The 19,933-nt window shown below is 45.0% G+C and overlaps 1 protein-coding gene across 1 annotated transcript in view; it reads right to left on the minus strand.

Moving 5' to 3' along the window:
- Positions 1-19,933, minus strand: part of shprh (SNF2 histone linker PHD RING helicase) — a 162,756-nt gene that overhangs the window by 20,038 nt on the left and 122,785 nt on the right. Inside the window, exons 23-25 of the mRNA XM_068020176.1 lie at positions 13,361-13,504; positions 10,961-11,062; positions 165-236 (exon numbers count right to left, since the gene is read on the minus strand). Coding sequence (XP_067876277.1) covers positions 165-236; positions 10,961-11,062; positions 13,361-13,504 — 318 coding nt within the window. The remainder of the gene's footprint in view (positions 1-164; positions 237-10,960; positions 11,063-13,360; positions 13,505-19,933) is intronic.

The following is a 19,933-nucleotide window of genomic DNA, read 5'->3' on the forward strand; positions in this document are numbered from 1 at the left end:
AGAAGTACAGAAGTGACATTTTCAGGTCTAATTTTTTTTTAAATTATCTGGCCACTGATATTGTTTAAAATTTGTGGAAGTAGATTTATATGAAAACTATCTGTGAATGTGCAGAACAAATGCACACATACTGCAGCTTCATATCCCTATTACTAACTTCTTACCTGCTGTCCTAATTGCCGTGCACAGATGGGACAGGGATCTGGATTGACGCTGCCCGATGATGGATCCTGAGACTGAAATAAAATAAGGAATAGTTACTAAATTATACTTCTTAAAATTTCCTTCCTCCATGTAAATGTAAATTTGTCATGGTGATCCAGGTTAGTACTAACCCGTCAGATTACCATATATACTATATATCTTTAATTTTTCATACATCTTGTTATAACGTCAACCTTTGATTTTCAGGGATAGTAGCCCTACGCTTTCAGAATACAGACAGTACATCCTAATCACGCTCCAGTATAAATACCCGAACATTCAATATGGCGTCAAGGAAGAACAACAAATACACAGTGCAGTTTAAAACGAAAGTCAGTGGGTTTTCAGAGAAGACAAATAATTGTGCAACAGCAAGAGAATGCAAAATATCAGGGAAGAATGTCACTCTAACCTGTCTCCCTCTGAACTTGCTGCACTCTGTTCTCTCAAGTCTCACCCCAACATTGTGATCAAACCTGCAGACAAGGGTGGTGCTGTTGTTGTCTGGCATACCGACCTCTACCTTGCAGAGGCTCAGTGCCAACTCTCAAACACTTCTTCCTACCTCCCCCGGATCATGACCCCACCACTGAACATGAAGCTACTGTCCACAGGACTGTCACTGACCTCATTTCCTCCGGAGATCTTCCCTCTACAGCTTCCAACCTCATAGCCCCGCAACCCTAGACAGCCCGCTTCTACCTCCTTCCTAAAATTCACACACAGGACTGTCCCGGCAGACCCATCGCTTCAGCCTTTTCTTGCCCCACTGAACTTATTTTTTCCTATCTTGACTCTATCTTTTCTCCCCTGGTTCACCCTCTTCCCACCTACACCCTACGCCATTTTGACAATTTCCAGTTTCCTGGCCCTAACCGCCTCCCCTTCGCTATGGACGTCCAATCTCTCTGCACCTCCGTCCCCCACCAGGACTGTTTGAGGGCTCTCCGCTTCTTCCTTGAACAGAGGCCCAACCAGTCCCAATCCATCACCACCCTCCTCCGCCTGGCTGAACTTGTTCTCACATTGAACAACTTCTCCTTCAACTCCACTCACTTCCTTCAAGTAAAAGGTGTTGCTATGGATACCCGCATGGGTCCTAGTTATGCCTGTCTTTTTGTGGGATATGTTGAACATTCCTTGTTCCAGTCCTACTCAGGCCCCCTCCCCCAACTCTTTTTCCGGTGCATTAATGACTGTATTGGTGCCATTTCCTGCTCCCAGCCCGAACTGGAAAACTTTCATCAACTTTGATTCCAATTTCTACCCTTCTCTCACCTTTACATGGTCCATCTCCAACACTTCCCTTCCCTTCCTCGACTTCTCTGTCTCCATCTCTGGGGATAGGCTGTCTACTAATATTCATTATAAGCCCACCGACTCCCACAGCTACCTCGACTACACTTCTTCACACCCCACCTCTTGTAAGGACTCCATTCCATTCTCCCAGTTTCTCCGTATCCATTGCACCTGCTCTGATGATGCAACTTTCCACAACAGCGCCTCTGATATGTTTTCCTTTTTCTTCAACTGAGGATTCCCCCCCACTCTGGTTGATAGGCCTTCAACCCTGTCCAGCCCATTTCCCACACCTCTACCCTCACCCCTTCCCCTCCCTCCCAGAACCGTAACAGGGTTCCCCTTGTCCTCACTTTCCACCCCACCAGCCTCCACATCCACAGGATCATCTTCTGCCATTTCTGCCACCTCCAGCATGATGCCATGATGCCACCACCAAACGTATCTTCCCCCCGCCACCCCCCCCCCACCCCCACGGTCAGCATTTCGAAGGGATCGTTCCTTCTGCGACACCCTGGTCCACTCCTCCATTACCCCCAACACCTCGTCCCCTTCCCATGCAATCAAAAGAGGTGTAATACCTGTCCTTTTACCTCCTCTCTCCTCAATATCCAAAGCCCCAAACACTCCTCTCAGGTGAAGCAGCGATTTACTTGTCTTCTTCTTCTTTGGCCTCCTTGTCTCGAGAGACAATGGGTAAGCGCCTGGAGGTGGTCAGTTGTTAGTGGAGCAGCGCCTGGAGTGGCTATAAAGGCCAATTCTAGAGTGACAGACTCTTCCACAGGTGCTGCAGAAAAATTGGTTGTCGGGGCTGTTACACAGTTGACTCTCCCCTTGCGCTTCTGTTTTTTTTCGTGCCAACTGCTAAGTCTCTTCGACTTGCCACACTTTAGCCCCGCCTTTATGGCTGCCCGCCAGCTCTGGCGATCGCTGGCAACTGACTCCCACGACTTGTGATCAATGTCACAGGACTTCATGTCTCGTTTGCAGACGTCTTTAAAGCGGAGACATGGACGGCCGGTGGGTCTGATACCAGTGACGAGCTCGCTGTACAATGTGTCCTTGGGGATAATGCCATCTTCCATGCGGCTCACATGGCCAAGCCATCTCAAGCGCCACTGGCTCAATAGGGTGTATATGCTGGGGACGTTGACCACCTCGAGGACTTCTGTGTTGGAGATACGGTCCTGCCATCTGATGCCAAGGATTCTCCAGAGGCAGCAAAGATGGAATGAATTGAGACATCGCTCTTGGCTGACATACGTTGTCCAGGCCTCGCTGCCGTAGAGCAAGGTATTGAGGACACGGGCTTGATACACTCGGACTTTTGTGTTCCATGTCAGTGCGCCATTTTCCCACACTCTCTTGGCCAGTCTGGACATAGCAGTGGAAGCCTTTCCCATGTGCTTGTTGATTTCTGCATCAAGAGACAGGTTACTGGTGATAGTTGAGCCTAGGTAGGTGAACTCTTGAACCACTTCCGGAGCGTGTTCGCCAATATTGATGGATGAAGAATTTCTGATATCCTGTGCCATGATGTTCATTTTCTTGAGGCTGATGGATTTACTTGCACTTCTTTCAATTTAGTATATTGTATTTGCTGCTCACAATGCAGTCTACTCTACATTGTGGAGACCAAACGCTGGTTGGGTAACCGCTTTGCAGAACACTTCCTCTCAGTCTGAAAGCATGACCCAGAGCTTCCAGTTGCTTGCCATTTCAACACATCCCCCCTGCTCTCACGCCAATATTTCACTGAACATCAACGCAAGCTCAAAGAGCAGCACCTGATCTTTCGATTAGGCATTCTACAGCCTTGCAGACTGAACATTGAGTTCAATAACTTCAGAGCATGACTGGCCTTTTTTAAAATATTTTATTTTTTAACCATGTGCCTGCTTTTCATGTAGTCATGTAGCTGCTCATTATTCTGCTATTAACAGCCTCTCTGGACTAATGCTTTGTCTTTCACCACAAGCATTAACATACGTTTTGCCTGTATCCCAGGACAGCTTTGTTATTTAATCACCCTCTGCCCTATCAAACATCTTCCCCTTTGTTCTCTCCACACTCCCCTGCCCTTCACTTGCTTAAAACCTAATTCTTTTCTAACCTTTGCCAGTTCTGATGAAAGGTCACAGACCTGAAACTTTGCTTCTCTCTCCACTGATGCTGCCAGTCCAGCTGAGTATTTCCAGCACTTTTTGTTTTGTTTCAGATTTCCAGCATCTGCAGTATTTTGCTTTTATTTTAGAGTAGAATATCAGAGATTGGAGAAGGCTTTCCACACAGCTCATGAAGATGCCAAAGACTAAATGTGCCTAGCAAGTAGCCGCAATTAGAAATTAAAGTTGCATAATGGGTCAGTGAGCATTGCCAGAATGGATACATATTTTCTCACGCATCCAACTGAATCCACGGCCTGAAAGAGCAAAGAAAGTGGATGTAGCAGATTTCAAGGCCAGTGCTGGATAGTATACCAGGTTCATGAAGAGACACAATTTTGTACTACTGTTGTGAGTTCTCGCTTGTCGACAGTCGCATATCCAACTCTCTCTCCACCACCCCCCTCCCCCCACACAACAAGCACTCCTCACTCCTTGATATCAATTGGCTTTTGTTTCATGTTTTGTGAAATCAAAATGAGCATGGATTTCAGCCCTTTGAAAACATTACTCGTGTAAAATTCAACCCTCCAAATTTTAGCCTAAAAATTTGGTCTCAAAAATTTGACTTTTACACAAGTATATATGGTAATTCACCTTAGGTTAGTAGTTACCCACCAAATTTCTTCACCTTGGGTTAGTATTAACCCATCAGATTATCTATTCCATTTTGGGTTAGTACCAAGCCAACAGTTTGTGTGCCTCATCCCTGATTAGCACTAATCCCTCAGATCATCTGATTCATCCTAGGTTAGTCCTAGTCCAATCAGAATCTTTACTTCATCCCGGATTAGGACTAATCCATCCAATAATTCCACGGCCCTGGGTTCTACTCTGACAAAGAGCTGGCACAGACACAACAGCTGAATGGCCTCTTTCTATGCTGTAAACTCCAATGGTTCCACAGTACTAAGCCATCAAAAAAAAACCTGCACAAAACTGTGTGGAAAAAACAGGAGTTATAAAGAGTCTGATTTAGTGCTCTTTACTATACTAACTGGAAATTCGACTTTCAATCCATCCCAAGACGGACTCCTAGTGGTCCCCTCATCCTTCATCAGTTCACGTCTAATTGTTATTCTGTGACTCATACCAAGAATAGAAAATCAAGAGGTAAAAGGGAGGGAGGAACTTAAAGTGATCACTATCACTAGAGAAAAGGTACTTGGAAAACTAATGGGACCAAAGGCTGACAAGTCCCCTGGACCTGATGTCCTGTATCCAAGGGTCTTAAAAGAGGTGGCTACAGAGGTAGTGGGTTTGGTTATAATATTCCAAAATTCCCTAGATCCTGGAAAGGTCCCAGCGGATTGGGAAAACCGCAAATGTAACACCTCTATTCAAGAAAGGGCGATGACAGAAAGTAGGAAACTATATGCCAGTTAGCCTAACATCTGTCATTGGGAAAATGTTAAAATCCATTATTAAGAAAGTAGTAGCAGTAGTAACCTTGGTGATGGGAAAGCTTTTAGAAACGATAATTCGGGACAAAATTAACAGTCATTTTGACAAATTTGGATTAATTAAGAAAGACAGCACAGACTTGTTAAGGGCAAATTGAGGTTAACTAACTTTTTTGATGAGGTAACAGAGGGTTGATGAGGGTAATGCGATTGATGTGGTGTACAAGGACTTCTAAAGGCATTTGATAAAGTGTCATAAAACAGGCTTGTCAGCAAAGTTGAAGCCCATGGGATAAAAGGAACAGTTGCAGCATGGATACAAAATTGGCTAAGTGACAGGAAATAGGGTAGTGGTGAATGGTTGTTTTTCAGACTGGGGAGAGGTATAAAGTGGGGTTCCCCAGGGATTGGTGCTCGGACCTCTGCTTTTCTTGATATATATTAATGACACAGACTTGGGTGAACAGAGCACAATTTCAAAATTTAATCGTTGGAATTCTCTTCCCCAGAGAGCAGTGGAGGCTGGGTCATTGAATATATTCAGGCTGCGTTAAACAGATTTTTGATCTACAAGAGAGTCAAGGGTTAAAGGAGGCAGGCAAGAAAGTGGAGTTAAGGCCACAATCAGATCAGCCATGATTTTATTGAATGACTGAGCAGGCTCGAAGGGCTGAATGGCCTACTGCTGCTCCTATTTTTTTATGTTCCCCATCAGTTGCCAGTCTCAAAGGTTTTCTGAAAAGTTAAGCATGGATCAACTGCATTCCTCTGGCATTCCTTTGGAAGAACAACCCAATGAGTCCCATGTCCCTGCTCTTTCCCAACAGCCCTGCAAATTATTCATTTTTAAGTATATATCCACTTTCCTTTTGAAAGTTATTATTGAATCTATTTCCCCCACCCTCTTAGGCATTCCAGAGTGCAACAACTCTCTAGAGTAAAGTAAAATCGCCTCCTAGGCCTTTTTTGCCAACAATCTTGACCAGCCAATGAAGTTTACATCATTTGTTATTTTTATAGTGCTACTGTAAGTAGATATAATGAGATTTTAACTGACTGGGAGTGTGGGCACAGATTGGATTTTGGCCCACAATTTGCATTGCCATCGGGAACCATTGTGAGAACTTCATTGTAATATTATAATTGCAGTGAACAAGGGGGCTCCTGCTGGTCACATTTCATCCATGTTAATTTCACCCACGTAATACACAGCTTGGGTTTCCTGGTCACAAGTTAGATTCAGTTTCGGGCCCATTATCTGCATTAGCAATGGACTGTTTATAAAACAATACTGCGCCATTTAACAGTACTCACTGTTCCACAAATGCTGCCAATTCAGCACCATAGGCAAAAACAATACAAAATTTAAGTCTGACAATGAACATTACATCTGATGTACAGCACAGAAACAAGTCATTCAGCTCAACAGGTCTCTGCTGGTGTTTATGCTACACACAAACCTCCTCTTACCCCTCTTCATCTCACCCTATGAACATATCCTGTTCTCCCTCACGGACTGATCAAGCTTCCCCCAAAGGCATCTACGCTCCAGGTGGCAGCAAGTTGCACATTTAAAAAAAAATTCATTCATGGGAAGTGGGCATCACTGGCATCACCAGCATTTATTGCCCATTCCCAATTGCCCTCGAGAAGGTGGTGGTGAGCCACTGTCTTGAACCGCTGCAGTCCATGTGGGCTAGGTACACCCACAGTGCTGTTAGGAAGGGTGTTCCAGGATTTTGACCCAACAACACTGAAGGAATGGCAATATAATTCCAAGTCAGGATGGTGTGTGATTTGGGAGAGGAACTTACAGGTGGTGGTGTTCCCATGCATCTGCAACCCTTGTCCTTCTAGGTGGTAGAGGTTGCAGGTTTGGAATGGTGCTGTCGAAGGAGCCGTGGCGAATTGCTGCAGTGCATCTTGTACATGGTACACACTGCTGCAACTGTGCGTCGGTGGTGAAAGAAGTGAATTTTTAAGGTTGTGGATGGGGTGCCAATCAAGCAGACTGATTTGTCCTGGATGATTTTGAGCTTCTTGAGTGTTGTCGGAGCTGCACTCATCCAGGCAAGTGTAGAGTATTCCATCACACTCCTGACTTGTGCCTTGTAGATGGTGGACAGGCTTTGGGGAGACAGGAGGTGAGTTACTCGCTGCAGAATTCCCAGCCTCTGACCTGCTCTTGTAGCCACAGTATTTATGTGGCTCATCATGTTAAGTTTCTGGTCAATGGTGGCCCACAGGAATTGATGGTGAGGATTTTGCGATTGCAATGCCACCGAATATCAAAGAGAGATGGTTAGAATCTCTCTAGTTGGAGGTGGTCATTGCCTGGCACTTGTGTGGCGTGAATGTTACTTGCCACTTATCAACCCAAGCCTGAATGTTGTCCAGGTATTTGCTACATATGGACACAGACTGCTCCAGTAGCTGAGGAGTTGTGAATAGTACGGAACACTGTGCAATCATCAGCAAATATTCCCACTTCTGACCTTATGATGGAGGAAAGATCTTTGATGAAGCAGCTGAAGATGGTTGTTCCTAGGACACCCTGAGGAACACGTGCAGCGATGTCCTGGGGCTGAGATGATTGGCTTCCAACAACCACAACTATCTTCCTTTCTGCTTGGTATGGATCCAGCCTGTTGCGAGCTTTCTCCTGATTCCCAATGACTTCAATTTTGCCAGGGCTCCTTAATGCCACACTCGGTCAAATGCTGCCTCGATGTCCAAGGCAGTCACTCTCACCCGACCTCTGAAATTCAGCTCTTTTGTTCATGTTTGGACCAAGGTTATAATGAGGCCTGGAGCTGAGAGGTCCTTGCGGAACACAAACTGAGCATCAGTGAGCAGTTTATTGCTGAGTAAGTGCTGCTTGATAGCATTGTCAATGACATCTTCAATTACTTTGCTGATGATCAAGAGTAGACTGATGGAACGGTATTTGGCCGGATTGGATATGTCCTGCTTTTTGTGAACAAGACACACTGGGCTATTTTACACATTGTTGGATATAGCCGTAGAGGGACAGCTTGGCTAGGGGTGCGGCTAGTTCTGGAGTGGGGAAGTTGTCAGGGCCCATAGCCGTTGCTGTATCCAGTGCGCTCAGCCGTTTCTTGATATCATGTGGAATGAATCAGATTGGCTGAAGACTGGCATCTGTGATGCCTGGGACCTCAGGCGGAGGCCAAGATGGATCATCCACTTGGCACCTCTGTGAAGATGGTTGCAAACGTTTCAGTCTTTTCCTTTGCACTGATGTGCTGGGATCCCCCATCATTGAGGATGGGGATGATTGTGGAGCATCCTCCTCCCGTTAGTTGTTTAATTGTCCACCACCATTCATGACTGGATGTGGCAGGACTGCGGAGCTTAGATCTGATCCATTGTTTGTGGGATTGTTTAGTTCTGTCTATTGCATGCTGTTTCCTCTGTTTGGCATGCATGTAATCCTGTGCTGTAGCTTCACCAGGTCAGCACCTTCATTTTTAGGCATGACTGGTGCTGTTCCTGGTATGCTTTCTCCCACTCCTCATTGAATTATGGTTGATCCCCTGGCTTGATGGTAATGGTGGAATGAGGGATATGCCGGGCCATGAGGTTACAGATTGTGGTTGATAACAATTTTGTTTCTGCTGATGGCCCACAGCGCCCATGGATTCCCAGTTTTGAGCTGCCAGATCTGTTCTGAATCTATCCCATTTGGCACAGTGGTACTGCCACACAAAACGATGGTAGGTATCCTCAATGTGAAGATGGGACTTTGTCTCCAAAAGGACTGTATGGTGGTCACTCTTACCTATACTGTCATGGGCAGGTGCATCTCCTACAGGTAGATTGGTGAGGACATGGTCAAGTAGGTTTTTCCCTCATGTTGGTTCCCTCACCACAGGCCCAGTCTGGCCTTCAGGACTCAGCCCGCTCGGTCACTAGTGGTGCTACCGAGCCACTCTTGGTGATGGGCATTGAAGTCCCCCACCCAGAGTACGCTCTGCACCCTTACCACCCTTAGTGCTTCTTCCAATTGGTGTTCACCATGGAGGAGCACTGATTCATCAGCTGAGGGAGGGCAGTAGGTGGTAATCAGCAGGAGGTTTCTTTGCCCATGTTTGATCTGATACCATGAAACTTCATGAGGTCCCAACTGTATACCACTGTGTCGGTGGGACAGAACATACCCAGGAATGGTGATGGAGGAGTCTGGAACATTGGCTGTAAGGTATGATTTGCTGAGTATGACTGTGTCAGGCTGTTGCTCGACTAGTTTGTGGGACAGCTCTCCCAATTTTGGCACAAGTCCCCAGATGTTAGCAAGGAGGACTTTGCAGGGTTGACTGGGCAGTGTGTGCCTATGTTGTGTCCGTTGCATAGATCGATTCTGGGTGGTCTGGTCCTGTTTTATTCTCATTTGACTTTTCTGGAGTGGTTTGATACAACTGAGTGCCTTGCTCGGCCATTTCAGAGGGCCATTACTATGGGTCTGGAGTCACATGTAGGCCAGACCAGGTAAGGACAGCAGATTTCCTTCCCTAAAGGACATGAATGAACCAGATGAGTTTTTACGACAATCCAGTAGTTTCATGGTCATTATTACTGAGACTAGCTTATCATTGCAAATTTATTTAATTGAGTTTAAATTCCCCCTGCTGCCGTGGTGGGATTTGAACTCACGTCTCTGGATCATTGGTCCAGGCCTCTGGATTACTGGCCCAGTGATATTACCACTATGGTACTGTTCCCTCTCTAGGTCAATCAAGCAAAAACAAAAGTATACATATCAAAGAATGGTTCATTATTGAACAGATCAAATGCAGAGAAGATAGCAGGGAATTTTGCTCTTCCTCTAGGCGGAGCACAGCTCCCCACCCCACTGCTCAAGCCAAGTCACACTCCGGGGGCTGGTGAAGAATGGAGGGATTTGGGGGGGGGGGGGGGGGGGGGGGAGAAGCCTTTATTCTAGCTGCCTTCATCCAGTTGTCATGTCTGGAGGGTGGAGGGAGGAGGGAGCTCCCCTATGGTCCTGGTTATCCGGACAGATACGCTTCTGATAGGCCCACCGATGCAAACATTTAGGGCGGCACAGTGGCGCAGTGGTTAGCACCGCAGCCGCACAGCTCCAGGGACCCGGGTTCGATTCCGGGTACTGCCTGTGTGGAGTTTGCAAGTTCTCCCTGTGTCTGCGTGGGTTTTCTCCGGGTGCTCCGGTTTCCTCCCACAAGCCAAAAGACTTGCAGGTTGATAGGTAAATTGGCTATTATAAATTGTCACTAGTATAGGTAGGTGGTAGGGAAATATAGGGACAGGTGGGGATGTTTGGTAGGAATATGGGATTAGTGTAGGATTAGTATAAATGGGTGGTTGATGTTCGGCACAGACTCGGTGGGCCGAAGGGCCTGTTTCAGTGCTGTATCTCTAATCTAATCTAATCTAATTTGCAGGGGGCAGGCAGGTGACTTTCTGGGCCACAATAAAAATAGACTTCAACAGAGTACATTCCACATGGATCACTGAACCCAGATGGGTCGACTGCCATTGAAACTCCTTGTGGCCCCGAAGGGCCAACGTCCATTCCAGTAATGGCCCAAAACCATGCAGCAGCTAACAGTGAAAGGTTGATGCAGCAAGGTCTTCAACTCTTACAGCCTGTTGGGAGCCCCCAAAAGCAGCATGGATCCACTCCCAAACTCCTGACTGCTACATTGGATGGGCACCTGTGTAGCACTGCTACCGGTGCAGGCATTTTCTCCAGTATAGCGATGACCCCCATCCCCAAGTTTTGGAATGTAGTCGTGGTGGAGCCAAAGCAGCAGTTGGATCTTCCGGCCTGTTTGTTTAGTATAGAAATATTTTAGATTATATCCTGCACATTCAAATAATAGCTCTTACCTTCTCCAGATTTGTGAGGTAGAGGACTTGGCCAAGCTTCTTCTGTAATTGTGATGTGGCTACAGCCTTGTCATTTAGCAGCTTCATTCGATTTTGTTCCACCTGCAAAATTTGTAACAGTGACGTTTTGTTCAGCTTTTGTCTGAAATATTCACCATGTGTTAAACTAAGTGATACCCTGTGATTCTGCTGATGGACGGAAATAAAATGTACATTTACTGCATATGTATTGTACTACATATATTTATATATATTGCTGCTGTCCCATTGCTTCTACAATAGTGAAAGGATGCAGTTTTATGGTGACAGGAGCATTATATAATGGCCTAGAATGCCCTGCTCCTGCACCTGGCTGTATTGGACGCAGCAAATAAAGGAAATTGTCTTCAAATCCCTCCAAGACCTCACCCTGCCCTATCTCTGGAAACTTCTCCAGCCCTACAACCCACCAGAACTCTAATTGTGCATCTGATTTCCTTCACACCACCAGCGTCTTCAGTGGCAAGTCCCTCAGCTCTGGAATTTCACCCCCTCCTCACCACCCTCCACCAAATATCTGGAAATCCCAAACAGACTAAAAGGGTTCAAAACAAATAAATCATCAGGGAAAGATTGTACTTATCCCAAAGTGAAGAACTAAAGAAAAAGCACGGAATCTTTACAAATGGAGGCACTGAGGAAGTACCAGTATATACATAAAAAAAAGTTGGGATTTTCTGGTTCCCTTCAATTATTCGGCAGGACTAACTTCTCTGTGCTAACAGAAAACAAGCAACAATTTTTGAAGAAAATAATCCATTTTGTCCTTGTCTGTGCAGGACAGCAATCTGCTGACACTTAAACAAATCCGCAGGGAGTAAAAATCACTTCATCCCCTTCTGCCAGCCAATGAAACACTGACTGTTCGTGAAGCACTTTGTGACCCAATAAATACACCCTACATATTACATAGAATTTACAGCACAGAAACGGGCCATTCAGCCCAATAGGTCCATGCTGTTGTTCATGCTCCCCTCAAGCCTCCTTCCACTCCTTTTCATCTAATCAACACATCCTTCTATTCCTTTCTCCCTCATAATTATCGAGATTATTATGTAGTTTGTCATGGTCCTGTCGTTTTTTTTTCGGAATATGCGGTTTGCCTTTAAGGCTTGCAAGGGATCAGTATTGCTTTAAGAGCCGGCAAGCCTCAGGAGTTCTTGGAAGGTGCATTTTCATTGCCTTAGAAACAGCCATTTGGAGACTGCGATTCAAAGGCTGCATTCTCGATACCATGGAAACAGCCACTAGGAGTGAGCCTGATGCGATACATTTGTTACAGTTCAGTTTGAACTGGCAGTTAGTAAGACAGTTTGAACACACAGACAGAAGACACAGAGGACACAGCTGTGATGAGCACACCTGAAAAAGAGTTCTCTATCATTTAAACTGAAGGAAGAGGATTTTAGTCTGATTATTATCTCGCAAAATTCTAAAAACATCAAGCAAAGACAGAGATCTCTGGTAATTTAAATTGAAGAAAGGGAAGTTAGACTGTGACAATCTTTTATCCCTTAAAAAACTCTAAAGTCAGATTGATTCCATTCAAAGTGTTTGCAAGTTGTTAATTGTTGAAATTCGCTGGAGAAGGAAAACGTCGCCTACTGAAGTTAGACTACAGGCTGTTCAATTGTGGAAGAACCTTTTATCCCGCATCGGACAACTGTGAGGACTTCAAGCAACCTCGGACTGTAAATTTGCAAGGACTCTAATTTTTTCTATTTTAAATATTGTTTATATCTTCATAGTGTTTAAGAATTTAGTTCTTTTAATTAAAGAGTGAATTTGTTGATTTAAAGACACCTGGTTTGGTTAGCCTCATTCGGGAGTTAATAGATGGTACAATTTGGTGGGTCTTTCTTTAATTTGGAAAGTTTTTAAATGATGGCGGGCAGCCATAAAGACGGGGCTAAAATGTGGCGAGTCGAAGAGACTTAGTAGTTGGCAGGAAAAAAGACAGAGGCGCAAGGGGAGAGCCTACTGTGCAACAGCCCCGACAAACAAATTTCTCTGCAGCACCTGTGGAAAAGCCTGTCACTCTAGAATTGGCCTTTATAGCCACTCCAGGCGCTGCTTCACAAACCACTGACCACCTCCAGGCGCGTATCCATTGTCTCTCGAGATAAGGAGGCCCAAAAGAAAGAAAGAGAGATGATATGTTAGCCGATCTGTGGAACGATCGGATTGAATTAACAGTGCGTTGGCACCACAATCAGAATCGTATATTCTGATTGGGGGGCTTTGACAGGAGCGGTCAATCGTAACAAGTTATACAAATTTAAGTTATTTGAGCCCTTTTCACATTCAATGTCTAGCATGGTCTGAATCTGCAGATACAAACACAGCTTCCCAGCTTCATACCTCGTGTGGCTCAATGATGTGAAGAACGGGAAGACTTGGTTTGGGCTCGTCCGGAAGGCGCACTTGAAAGCGCTCGGTTGCCATGGCTAACTCATCAATAGCAGAAACACGATTGCGCAGTGCCATCCAATATTCATGGAGTAACTACAGACACAATAGAAGAACAAGTGCTTAGGAAGATGGTTAAGTATGGATTTGTCTGTTTTCAGTTGAAGTACATCAAATAGCGAGATTATCGCTCTGTATTTCATACATACGTACACATACGCATATGTATTACTTCACACTCGAACATACACATAAATACCTGCACTACAGAAACAAACAGTTATAGCACAGGAAGAGGCTATTCAGCCCATCGCGCGAGTGCAGGTTCGCTTAAATCAATGCAAGTCCATTTTTCCTTTTACCTGAAGGATGATATAATTAGTTTTCTCTTGTCCTTCCCGCATATCCTTTCAAACACATTCTGAATACTTATGTCCACTTCCCTAGTCCTGCTAAATGATTGTTTTTCAGACTGGAGGATGGTGGACAGTGGTGTTCCTCAAGGGTCAGTGTAAGGATCACTGCTTTTTATATATATTATATATATATATATAAATAAATGACTTGGATCTTGGAATACAGAGTAGAATTTCAAAATTTTCCAAAGATACCAAACTCGGAGGAGTGGCAAACAGTGAAGACGATATGAACCACCTGCAACAGGACATAGATAGGCCAGCAGAAAGGGCAGACAAGTGGCAGATGGAATTTAATACAGACAAGTGTGAGGTGATGCATTTTGGCAGAAGGGATAGGGTGAGGCAATATATACTTAATGGCACAGTTCTACATAGTGTGCAGGAGCAGAGGGACCTGGGGGTGCACGTGCAATGATCTTTGAAGGTGGTAGGACATATTGAGAGAGTGGTTGGTAAAGCATATGGGATCTTGGGCTTCATAAATAGAGGCATCGAGTGCAAAAACAGGGAAGTTATGCTGAACTTTTATAAAGCTCTGGTTAGGACCCAACTAGACTACTATATCCAGTTCTGATCACCACATTTAAGGAAGGATGTGAGGGTCCCTGAGAGGATATTTATCAGAATGGTTCCAGGGATGAGATATTTTAGTTATAAGGTTAGGTTGGAAAATCGGGCGTTGCTCTCCCTGCAGCAAAGGAGATTGGGGGGAGATTTGATAGAGGTGTACAAGATTATGACAGGCTTAGATAAGTTAGACAAGAAAAAAACTGTTCCCATTAACTGATGGTACAAGGACTAGGTTTTGGGCAAGAGATGCAGGGGAAATGTAACTAATATCCTGGAACTCACTGCCTATGACAGTGGTGGAAGCAGGGACAATAAATGATTTCAAAAGGAAACTGAATGGGCACTTGAAAGAAATAAACTTGAGGGGCTACAGGGATTGAGCGGGGGAGTGGGACGGACTGGATTTCTCCACAGACAGCTAGCATGGACTCGATGGGCCAAATGGCCTCCTTCTAGGCCATAAATGATTATGATGGATTCTGCTTCTATCATAACTTCTGGTAGAGCATTCCCTATCCTTTTAGCAATATTATCCATTTCAAAAAGTCTCCTAACCTCTTCTTTTGGTGACAACCATGCCCTCTTGTTACTGATTTACAAACCAGCGGAAATAGTTTTGCTCTATTTATGTTATCAAAATCTCTCATAATTTTGCACACCTCTATTATATCTCCGAACTTTTCCTTGACTCCAGTAAAATGAACCCCAGTTTCTTTAGTCTCTCCTCATAACTAAATCCTCTCACCTCAGTATAATCTTAGTGAATCTTTTCTGCACCCTCTCAATGCCTTAAAGTAAGGCTCAAAAAAACTGGACAATATTCTAATTGGGTCCTAACCAATGGTTTGTATTGCTCTACGCCTCATGCATTTAAAAAAAATATGGCTTTATTTAACTTGTCCTCCCACTTCTAAAGATTACAGTAACTGCTTTGAACTTGGAGGGGACGGCAGCTGCATAATAGTGAAGTTCACATGGTTAATTGTGAAGAGAATTGTAAATGATTTCAAGGGAACAGATAAGTTAGTTAAAAAAAAGCTATAGCATACGGCTTTTTATAACCTTAGGATGTCCTAAGCCAATAAAGTACTTTCAAAAACCATTGGAGGATTTTATTGGTTGCATTCCTCATTAGTTGTTTACTGGTAGCTGCTAACTGCTTGTTCACTGTTTACTTTTCTACCTTTCAGTGAACTATGGTACTTTTGGGGAGTGAACATGTCTGATTGTTAATGTGACCTAAACCATGCAATTGCATCATTCTGAAGTGTGACAGGTGCTAAACACAAGAGTTTCCATAAATGTTAAAAAGTCATGTGTTCAGCACCTGTCACACTTCAGCCTTGGCTCAGTGGATAACACACTTGCTTCTGAATCAGAAGGCTAAGAAAACAGATTATCTGGTCATTATCATATTGCAGTTTGTGGGACCTTGCTGTGTGCAGATTGGCTGCCATATTTCCTACGTTACAAATAGTGACCACACTTCAAAAGTAATTCATTGGCTGTAAAGCACTGTGAAAGGCAACATCAAATACAAGTTCTTTCTTTCTAAATATAGGAGAATGTTAGCTATGGCACTGCTTTATAATTACTTAAATGCTAATGCTATTTTACAGCCTTCACTTCAAATAACTGTACAATAAAAACCTATTAATTACACTTTTGCCAGAGAGATCTGGGGAGGTGGTGGTGACGTGGTAATGTCACTGGACTAGTAATCCAGAGGCCCAGGCTAATGCCCTGGGGACATGGATTCACATCCCACCACAGAAGATAGTGACATTTGAATTCAGTTAATAAATCTGGAATTAAAAGCTAGTCTAATGGTGACCATGAAACCATTGTTGATTGTTGTAAAAACCCATCTGGGGTTCAAACCACTACAAATTCTAAGAAATGGAATGAATACGGACAGACCACCTGGCATCGACCCAGTCACCGGAAATGACAACGGCAAACCCAGCCCTGTCAACCCTGCAAAGTCCTCCTTACTGACATCTGGGGGCTTGTGCCAAAGTTGGGAGAACTGTCCCACATACTAGTCAAGCAACCGCCTGACATAGTCACACTCAGGGAATCATACCTTATAATGTCTCAGACACCGCCATCACCATCACTGGGTATGTCCTATCCCACCGGCAGGACAGACCCATCAGAGGGGGCGGTACAGTGGTATACAGTTGGGAGGAAGTTGCCCTGGGAGTCCCTGACTCTGGACCATATGAAGTCTCATGGCATCAGGTCAAACAGGGGCAAGGAAACCTCCTGCTGATTACCACCTACGGCCCCCACAGCAGCAGATGAATCAGTGCTTCTCCATGTTGAACACCAAATGGAAGAAACACTGAGGGTGGCAAGGGCACAGAATGTACTCTGGGTGGGGGACTTCAATGTCCATCACCGAGTGGCTCAGTAGCACCACTACGGACTGAGCTGACAGAGTCCTAAAGTACATAGTTGTTAGACTGGGTCTGTGGCAGGTGGTGAGGGTATCAACAAGAGGGAAAAATCTACTTGACCTCGTCCTCATAAATCTACCTGTCATAGATGCACCTATGCATGACAGTATTGGCAGGAGTGACCACCACACAGTTCTTGTGAAGATGACATCCTGTCTTCACATTGAGGATACCCACCATGGTGTGTGGTACTACCACCGTGCTAAATGGGATAAATTTCAAACAGATTTCGCAACTCAAAACTTGGCATCCATGAGGCGCTGTGGGCCATCAGTAGCAGCAGAACTGTATTCAACCACAATCTGTAACCTTATGGCCTGGTATATCCCTCACACTGCCATCACCATCAAGCCAGGGGACCAACCCCGGTTCAACGAAGAGTGCAGGAGGGTATGCCAGGAGCAGCACCAGGCATATCTAAAAAAAATGAGGTGTCAGCCTGGTGAAGCAACAACACAGGACTACTTGCATGCCAAACAGAGGAAGCAGCATGCGTTAGACAGGGCTAAGCGATTCCACAATCAACGGATCAGATCTAAGCTCTGCAGTCCTGCCATATCCAGTCGTGAATGGTGGTGCACAACTAACTACTAACAGGAGAAGGAGACTCCACAAATATCCCCATCCTCAATGATGGGGAGCCCAGCACATCAGTGCAAAAGGCAAGGCTGAAGCATTTGCAACAATCTTCAGCCAGAAGCGACAAGTGGATGATCCATCTTGGCCTCCTCCTGAGGTCCCCAGCATCACAGATGCCCGTCTTCAGCCAATTCGATTCACTCCACGTGATATCAAGGAACGGTTGAAGGCACTGGATACTGCAAAGGCTATGGCCCTGACAACATTCTGGCAATAATACTGAAGACTTGTGCTCCATAACTTGCCATGCCCCTAGCCAAGCTGTTCCAGTACAGCTACAACACTAGCTTCTACCAGCAATATGGAAAATTGTCCAAGTATGTCTTGTACACAAAAAGCAGGACAAATCCAAGCTGGCCAATTACTGTCCTCAGTCTACTCTCGATCATCAGCAAAGTGATGGAAGGAGTCGTCAACAATGCTATCAAGCGGTACTTGCTCAGCAATAACCTGCTCACTGATGCTCAGTTTGGGTTCCACAGGGCCACTCAGCCTCTGACCTCATTACAGCCGTGGTCCAAACATGGACAAAAGAGCTGAACTCCAGAGGCGAGGTGAGAGTGACTGCCCTTGATATCAAGATATTTGACTGAATGTGGCATCAAGAAGCCCTAGCAAAACTGGAGTCAATGGGAATCGGGGAAGGCTCCCTGCTGGTTGGAGTCATACCTAGCACAAAGGAAGATGGTTGTGGTTGTTGGAGGTCAATCATCACTGCAGGAGTTCCTCAGGGTACTGTCCTAGGCTCAACGTCATCTGCCTCATCAATAACCTTCCCCCCATCACAAGGTCAGGTGGGGATGTTCGCTGATGATTGCACAATGTTCAGCAACATTCGCAACTCCTCAGATACTGAAGCAGCCTGTGTCCAGATGCAGCAAAACCTGGATAACATCCAGGCTTGGGCTGATAAGTGGCAAGTAACATTCGCACCACACAAATGCCAGATCAGTTCCAACAAGAGAGAATACAACCACCTTCCCTTGACTTTCAATGGCATTACCATCACTGAATCCCCCACTATCTACATCCCAGAGGGACACTGTTGACCAGAAAAGCGAACCAGCAAATATAACCCCTCTATTCAAGGGGCGTGGGGTGGGGGGGTGGAGAAGGCAGGAAATGGGTATCTATAGGCCAGTTAGCTTGACATCTGACGTGGGGAAGGTGTTAGAATAGATCATTAGGAGGCTATGGCTGGACACTTAGAAAAACTCAAGGTAATTGGGAATAGTCAGCATGGTCTTGTGAAAGGGAAATCATGTTCAACCAATTTATTGGAGTTCTTTGAAGGAGTAACATGCGCTGTGGAATAAAGGGGAGCCCATTGACATACTGTACTTGGATTTCCAGAAGGCATTTGACAAGGTGCCACATAAAAGGTTATTGTGCAAGTAACAGCTCATGGTGTCTTCTTCTTCGGCCTCCTTGTCTCGAGAGACAATGGGTAAGTGCCTGGAGGTGGTCAGTGGTTTGTGGAGCAGCGCCTGGAGTGGCTATAAAGGCCAATTCTAGAGTGACAGACCCTTCCACAGGTGCTGCAGAAAAATTTGTTTGTCGGGGCTGTTACACAGTTGGCTCTCACCTTGCGCTACTGTCTTTTTTCCTGCCAACTGTTAAGTCTCTTCGACTCGCCACATGGTGTAGGGGGTAACATATTAGCATGGATAGAAGATTGGCTGGCTAGTAGAAAACACAGAGTATGCATAAATGGGTCCTTTTCTGATTGGAAGGATGTGACGAGTGGAGTCCTGCAGGGGTCTGTGCTGGGCCTCAACATTTTACAATTTATATCAATGACTTAGATGTGGAACGCAATGGCATGGTAGCTAAATTTGCAGATGACACAAAGATAGGTAGGAAAGTACGTTGTGAAGAGGACATAAGGAGGTTGCAGACCGATATAGATAGGGTGAGTGAGTGGACAAAAATCTGGTAGATGGAGTGTAATGTGGGAAAATGTGAAGTTGTTCACTTTGGCAGGAAGAACAAAAAAGCAGAGTATTACTTAAATGGAGACCAACTGCAGAATTCCGAGGTGTAGAGGGATCTAGGTGTTCTAGTGCATGAGTCACAAAACGTTAGTAGGCAGATACACAAAGTAATAAAGAAAGCTAACGGAATGCTATCTTTTATTACGAGAGGAATTGAAAATAAAAGTAAGGATGTTATGCTTCAGTTATACAGGGCATTGGTGAGACCACATCTCGAACACTGTGAGCAGTTTTGGTCTCCTTATTTAAGGAAGGATGTGAATGCATTAGAGGCGATTCAGAGGAGGTTTACTGGATCAATACCTGGAATGAGCGCGTTGTCTTAGGAGGAAAGGTTGGACAGACTGGGCTTATTTTCACTGGAGTTTAGAAGAGTGAGAGGGGAGACTTGATTGAAGTTTATAAGATCCTGAACGGTCTTGACAAAGTGGATTTGGAAAG

This window comes from Heterodontus francisci, chromosome 3 (assembly GCF_036365525.1).
Source record: "Heterodontus francisci isolate sHetFra1 chromosome 3, sHetFra1.hap1, whole genome shotgun sequence".
NCBI classification, from domain to species: Eukaryota; Metazoa; Chordata; class Chondrichthyes; order Heterodontiformes; family Heterodontidae; genus Heterodontus; species Heterodontus francisci.